Source organism: Arachis hypogaea, chromosome 16 (assembly GCF_003086295.3).
Source record: "Arachis hypogaea cultivar Tifrunner chromosome 16, arahy.Tifrunner.gnm2.J5K5, whole genome shotgun sequence".
In the NCBI taxonomy this organism is placed as follows: Eukaryota; Viridiplantae; Streptophyta; class Magnoliopsida; order Fabales; family Fabaceae; genus Arachis; species Arachis hypogaea.
In genome coordinates, this window is record NC_092051.1 from 25,681,950 (window position 1) to 25,689,979 (window position 8,030).

The 8,030-nt window shown below is 30.6% G+C and overlaps 1 protein-coding gene across 1 annotated transcript; it reads left to right on the forward strand.

The window, feature by feature from the left end:
* The first annotated feature begins 940 nt into the window (after positions 1-940).
* Positions 941-3,794, forward strand: LOC112756886 (uncharacterized). Its single transcript, XM_072220459.1, has 5 exons — positions 941-1,021; positions 1,302-1,411; positions 1,643-3,084; positions 3,187-3,546; positions 3,643-3,794. The coding sequence occupies exons 1-5, from the start codon at positions 941-943 to the stop codon at positions 3,792-3,794; spliced, it is 2,145 nt and encodes a 714-aa protein (XP_072076560.1).
* Positions 3,795-8,030: the final 4,236 nt, after the last annotated feature.

An 8,030-nucleotide genomic window follows, 5' to 3' on the forward strand; every position in this document is an offset into this window, starting at 1 on the left:
ATATTGAATTCTTTAACCACAATATATATCTTTTGTATTTTTTCTACAACAGTAGAAATTAGGTCCTTTTCTTCCACTAAATTGTCCTTTGGTGCTTCTTTTTTCAGAAGTTTACATTCTTGTTAAATATAGCTTATTCGGTGTACCTGTGTATTTCTGGAGACGATGATAATGGTTGCCATTATTAAATATAATTTTTTTTTAATTTATAATTAAAAAAATTCTTGAAGAAGCCATACTTGTTACTTGTGTATTTTTGTGTACTCCTATATACGGTTTGTAGATCTATATACTATTTGACATGGTTCTGAAAATTGGACCGGACCGGTCGGTTTAACCGGAAAAACCAGGAACCGGTTACCTGGCCGGTCCAGGTAACCTCAAAAATCGAATGGCAAAGAACAGGTGGAAAAACCAGTCGAACCGGCGGTTAACCGGCGAACCGGAAGAACCGTCCGGTTTTTTGACGGTTCAGTGGTTTGGAAATTCATAAGCCAAACGACGTCGTTTTGGCTATTTTTAAAAAAAAAAAAAAAAAAACTGGCGTACGCGTTAACCTTAACCAACCTAACCCTAATCAATCAGCCACCCACCAAACCCCCGAAGCTCCCAGCTTCCTCCCCTTTCTTCCCCCCTCATCCACCAAGGCCACCATTGCCACCACCCGCCAAGCTCCAGATTCCAGCAGCGCTCCTCATTCGCGACCCAGCATCGCTTCTCATTCGCCACCCAGCAGCGCTCCTCAGCAGCCGCGACCACCACCGCGTTGAGCCCGCCTCTCATTCGTCGGTAAGACTGATTTTCTTGTCTTCTTGATTTTGAACATGCTTCCTTCTAGCTCGCCTGTTCTGTTTGAAAAAAAAAATAACAGGGCATCTGATTCTGTTTGCTGGTTCATGGATAACATGCTGATCTTAATTTTTGTTTTTGATTCTCTATGATGCCTGTTCTGTTTGCTGATTCTGTTTGCTGGTTCATGAATATGCTCTATGCTTCTGTTTGCTCTATGCTCGACCATTCTGTTTGCTTCTGCTTTTTGTTGCTTCTGAATGGAAATAGTTTTAAATTTTTATTTTACCTGAATCAGTTGATTTCTGTGACTGTCAAGCTGCATGAAGTTGATCTATGCTGCCTGTTCTGTTTGCTGGAATCTGGAAATAGTTTTTGATTCTCTATGCTGCCTGTTCTGTTTGCTGGAAATAGTTTTTGATTCTCTATGCTGCCTGTTCTGTTTGCTGCTTCATTATTTTCATGGTTTTTTTGAAGTTGATTTCTTGTCTTTGATTTTCTTATTGTTATAGATGGAACAATCACAAAGTAACTCACAGCCACAAGATAATGCTGCTCAAAATTCTCAAACTGGTTCATCTAGAGGTAAATCTGATCCAGCTTGGCAATATTTTACAGTGAAGTATGACAAAAATAACAAGGCTCAATATACATGTATTTTCTGCTTGAATACTTATAATGGAGGGGGGATATATAGAATGAAATATCATGTTGCAAAAATCCCTGGACAAATTAAAGTTTGTACCAAAGTAACTGAAGATGTTGAGCTTCAATTCAAAAGGCTTTTGGAGAAAAACAAAAAAAATAAGGCAGAAAAAAGAAAATTTACATCTGAGTGTTATGATGTGGAAAGTGAAAGAGAAGCGGAAGAAGAGGGTGAGGCGCCTAATCCTGTACAACCTCCGGCTCCTGCAACAATGGGAGACAAAGGAAAGAGAAGAGCGATTGCTGCTACTCCAATTGGAAGTTATTTTAAGGAAAGGACTACGCCAGGCTCTCAACCAGCTTTGAAAAGTGTCTTGGCCAGTAAACAAGTTAAACACAAGGTTAAGTTGGGGCTTGCAAGATGGATCATTGATGCACGGATTCCATTCAATGCAATTCAATCGCCTTACTTTCAACCTGCCTTGGACGGCGTTGATGCAATTGGACCTGGTTTCAAGGGACCGTCGTATGACGAAATGAGAGTTCATTTGCTGGCCGATCTTAAGAAGGAGTGTCAGTTGCTTGTTGAAGGTTATAGGAGCTCGTGGAAAAGGACTGGTTGTACACTGATGGCAGATGGCTGGACTGATCAAAGGCAGCGTACGTTAATTAATTTTCTAGTTTATTATCCTGCTGGTATGTCATTTGTTAAGTCTGTTGATGCTTCTGATATGATAAAAACTGCCGATACCTTGTTTAAATTGTTTGCTGAGGTTATTGAGTGGGTTGGGTCTAGTAACATTGTGCATGTGGTTACTAATAATGCTGCGAATTATGTATCTGCTGGAAAACTCATTCATGAAAAGTATCCAAATATTTTTTGGTCTCCTTGTGCTGCTCATTGCATCAATCTTATCTTAAAAGACATAGCAAGTCTTCCTCACATAGCTGACCTTGCCTCTCGTGCTTCAAAAGTGACTGTCTTTGTTTACAATCATATGATTTTCTTGTCATGGCTTAGAAAAAGAAAAGAGTGGAAAGAAATTGTTCAACCAGGTGTAACACGTTTTGCTACTGTTTTCATTACTTTGAAAAGTATATATGATCATAAACAAGACTTGCAAGCATTGGTGATTGACAAATATTTCACTTCTCATAAATTATCCAAGAGTGTCAATGGGAAGATGGTTAGTTCAATTATCTTGGAAAGTAAGTTTTGGGAGGATTGTTTTACTATTGTTATGCTTGTTGGTCCTCTAATTAAGTTATTGAGGCTTGTTGATGCTGATGAGAAACCTTCTCTGGGTATCGTGTATACGGGCATGCAAAGAGCCAAAATTAATATCAAGACAATGTTTAGAAATAGGAAATCTGCATACACACCTTATACAAGTATCTTGAAAATGCGGTGGGATAAGCATTTGAAGCGTGACCTCCATGCAGCAGCATACTTTTTGAATCCAGATTACTTCTATAGTGAGGGGTTTGTTAAGAAGGCAAATATCTTGAGGTCTTTGCTTGATTTATTTGATATTGAAACTCTTTGTGATGACTCGGTTGCCGCAATGCAAGAGATACAGTTGTATCGAGATCGAAAAGGAAGTTTTGGAAGGGAAAGTGCATTGAAAGCAATTAAGAGACTTGAACCTGGTAAGTATTTATATTTCTATGTTCAATTTACTTTGAATATTTTTTAAATATAGAATGAGAATTGATAGTTGAATTTCATATTCTGGTAGGTGAATGGTGGAGGCTACACGGTGGGAGTGCTCCTAACTTGCAAAAAAATGGCAATTCGTCTTCTTCATCAAACATCTTCATCATCCGGCTGCGAGAGGAACTGGAGCCTCTTTGAACAAATCCATTCAAAGAGGAGGAACCGATTAGAGCATCAAAGGCTAAGTGACATTGTTTATGTCACTTATAATCTACGCCTTCAATCTAGAATGCATCGCAAGAAGAAGAATTATGATCCAATTGACATTCAAAACATTGACACGGTAGATTTTTGGGTAATGCCAGATGAAGAAGATCCTGAATTTACTAATGGAGACATTGAAGGCATTGAAAATTTAATTTATACGGATAATGCTATGCCTTCATATCCTACAGGTTATTGAAATAGCAAAACTTGTTTCATTTCCTCTCAATATCTGATGTAAAGTTCTAACTTTAATTTTTTCTTGGTTTTCTATTTTATTTTATTAGATGGAGGAGATGTGGAACTTGATGTGGATTTCCCTAATGTTGCTGATTCTTCAAATACAGCTTCTTTTGGTGGTACTTCTGATGATGGTGGCTTTGGATTACCTGTTTATGATGGAGATGTTGGAACACTTAATGATAATTATGATTTTTGATGAGTTGCATCTTTGATTAGTTGAAAACTTGCTAGTAATTGTATCTTTTGAATGTAGAACATTATGGGTTTGTCATTATGTACGTTTTATTTTTTGTTTAGTTATAAACTTTGATGTTTGAAGTTGTTTGTGAACCTCTAATATTAAGTAATGGATAATTTATTATGTGAAATATTAAATTTTATTAAGTTAGAAATTATTGAATTTATATACTTAAGATTATTTTAAGTTTTTTAATAATTTTATTTAATATTTAATTAAACCGGTTGAACTTCGGTTGAACTCCGGTCGAACCAGTGAACCATTAAACCAGTGACCTCACCGATTTATTGACCGGTCCGGTTCTCGCAACCTTGCTATTTGGAGATGATGATAATTGATTAAAATGGATTAAAGATGTGGGATTCAAAAAATTTAAAGGGAGTTCGCTGGGGTAAGGTGAACTCTATATAATTTGTATAAATTTCGTCGGGGGTGCGGCGAACTTGCTCTAAAAAAAAATCGTATTTAAAGAATTAAAGTTCAAAAATGGTGTTTGGGGAAATATGAATTTTTTTATTTTATTTCTGAAAATAATCCAAAAATCATAGGGTCAATTAGATAAAGTATTGAGAATATGACCTAGACATATAAAGGTATTTTCATCGCGTTTCTTCTTTATTTAAATAATCTTTTTTTTTTCTTTCTGTGTGGCATTTTCAACGATATCAGTAATTAGTGTAGTCTTTGGGTCAATCACATATGCAATATTGAGATTCGAAAGAAGAAACATCATCTTACCCCTCCAACAGTTGAAATTTGTTCCAACAAATCAATCCAACTTGACAAATTCTTGATTCATGACCTTAAACGTAGTGTTTTGATTTTGTGTCATCTTCACAAATATCTCTCTAAAAATGATGGATAAATTATGATTAAGAACATGACAAAACTTATTGTGTTATAGTTTCAAGGCACGATTAGATTATTTTTTGTAGAGAAATACTTGTTCCCACACTTAAACTTGGTTTGGTAAAACTTTTTGAAGAGGTGTTTGTATTTTTTAAAAGCTCAAGCTCCTCATTTTGTGTTTGGTAAATCAAAAAGACCATGTGCTTGTGCTTGCAACTTTTAAAAGCACCTAAGATAGAGCTTTTCAAAGTTGGCTTGTACTTTTTAAAATTTAAAAGTCTAATATAACCTCATATGTTAACTAATTTTCAAATTTAATACTTACATTTATGTCTATTATAATATTTTTAAATTTTAAAAGTCATTTTATCAAATGCAATTGATATTGCTTGTATTTATTGAAAGTTATTTTTAATTTGATTTATTAAACATAAATGCAATAACTTTTAAAAAGTTATCTTTTAAAAATTAACTTTTATAAGCTACTCTTAAAAAGTAAAAATTTTACCAAACTAAATCTTAATTACAATAAAATTAATTACCATACTCTTTTAAAATACAATGAAACTTATAAATTTTTTACTTAACAATAATAAAAAATTTTCACTCTCTTTAACAAAAAAAATTTTTCGCTGAAAAAATCTTTCTGAAAGGTCATTACTTTTTGTCACTGGACGTACACATTACAAATTCAAACATTCACAACCTTTTATGATTGATGACTTTTCAAGCCAACAAATACAATGATTCATGTATAACCGTTACTATTTGAAGTATCTTAAAATAAAACGGTTATAACCAACTGTTTAATTACTTGATTAATATTAATAATATTACTAATATTAATTTTCTAAATTTGTAAGTACCTTTTTAAAACCTTAAAAAATACGCTCGAATTATTTTAGCGTCGATAAAAATTCTTTTAAATTTTGTTATCAACAAAAATATTCTCAAATAATTTAAAAATATGCTAAAAATATCAAGTCGTGATTAGAGACTTACTACGATAATAGAAAAACGTAGCATAATTTATTTGTCAAGGTTAAAATTTCACTTTTCACATCAAAAGTTCTGATTATCACGTCATTCGTTTTTATTAACGTAGGATATTTTAAAATAAATGATCAAATTCGTCTCTAAAAGATCAATCGTTCTCCAAATTAGTCTCTAAAATTTTTTTTAATTAAATTCATCTTTCAAATATTTTAAATTAACCACGTTACTCCTTCTATCATTTTTTTTATTGGCGGTGCCAAAAGTGATACTACAACACACATATAAGAGTTTTAATTGACTATTAGCATGATAATTTTATGAAATAAGATCAAATCAAAATCTAATTGAGGGGAGAATTTGAGGCATTAGAATCCCTTAATTTGGGGCTGATTTGATCTAATTTCATAAGCTTATCATGCTAACCGCAAATTAGAACTACTAGGGGTGTGTTTGGGAAATCCGTTGGAAGGGAAGAAGCACGTTTAAATTTCTTGAAAGTTTCAACTTTTGGTTTGGCAAATTTTTTTCTCATGAACGCAGAAGTGATTCTGTTGCCAAAACCAGCGTTTACAAGAAGCAACTATTTTTAGCTTCTGCGTTTTCTTAACGGGCTTTTAGCCATAGATACTAACCTTTTATTTACTTTTTACCACCTTTATCCTTTGTATATGTGTGTATTATTTATAAAATTCTTGTTATTTCTATTTATATGAGCTCTAATTTTCTATTATTTATTATTTATATTTTTTTAACTATTTGTTTGACATTATACACTTTTATAATCGTGATTTTTGTGTATTATGTTTGTTATTATCTTTTTATAATATGATTTATTAATTCTATTAAGTAAAGTAAATTAAATAAAAAAATTAACTGTAAATAATAATAATAGTAAAAAATTATAACATACTAAAAAAAGAGTACTAAAAATACTAAAAATATATTATATAAAAAGATCATTAAGAACTTTTAGATTTGTTTCAATCACTATAAAGTAAATATTTAATTTTTTTTTATTATTTTCAGTACTATCTTTTATAATTGTAATTCTCCTATACTATATTTTAGTGTAATTTTTTATAATATAGATTATGATTCCATTAAAAAAGATAAATTAAATAAAAAATTAATCATATATAATAATAAAATCATAAACGTTGGATTTCAAATTAATATTAAGAATAAGATTATTGAGAGTACTAGAATAAGAGTACGATGTAAAAAAAATACTAAAGTAACATTTAATACTTAAAAAATGTAACATATTTGATTAAATATTCTTTTATATATATATATATATATATATAATATATATAATTTTTATTTTTATTTAAAAAAATATTTTGTCTATTTTTATATGTTATTTTTATTTTAGTAAGTAAATATTAATTTTATTATAAAATTAACTAATAAAATCTATTTAAATATCTAAATTAAAACAATAGGATAATATAAAAAAAATCTAAGTTGATGTCCATTTTAGTAATTTTTTATCTAAAAGTGATTTTGAATGGTATAAGCCAAACAACATTTATTTTACTATAATCTATTTTGATACAAAAATTACCAAACATAAATCACTTTAACACAAACTTACTTTTGACCAAAATCAAGTTTGCAAAATCAATTTTATGCAAATTCCCGTTTGCAAACTGTAATCCAAACACACACTAGATATGTGTTGTGATATCACTTAACGCACGTGTTACATCAACAAATTTTGATGTCTTTAGCAATGAAAGTGACGAAAAGACTAAAATGACTAATTTAAAATTTTTGAAGGACGAATTTAATTAAAAATAATTTTAGAGACTAATTTAAAAAATGAATGATCTTTTAAAAGTATAATTTGACAATTTACTCGATATTTCCATTCACGAATATATATTTTGTCATATTTTAAAAATAATTTAAATGAATTTTTTTGGATAATAAAATTTTATTTTTTTGAACAATAAAATAATTCATGTTTTTGTTTTTTGATTTACTTTTTTTGGTTGAGAAACCTATAAAAAAAAATCGTATAATTAATTTGCTGACGTTGTTGTTACTTCTCGATCAGTTCTACGCATATCGACACATTTCCCGAAAAACAGTGTAAATTGACATTTCTAAAAGTAAATAGTAACTTAGTAAGTATTAACATTTTTCTAAATCCGTTGGTGACTTGGTGTGAAGCGTATCTTTAATTTTTATTGTATTTTAGTATGTTATTATTCGGACAAAGTATACTAAAAATATAAAATTTGTCATTGATATGCATAACACAAGCTTTTCAGAAAATGTAACACTTATACCCCCTTCAAGTTTGTTGAAATTTCACTCTACGTTGTATATACATAAGATAAT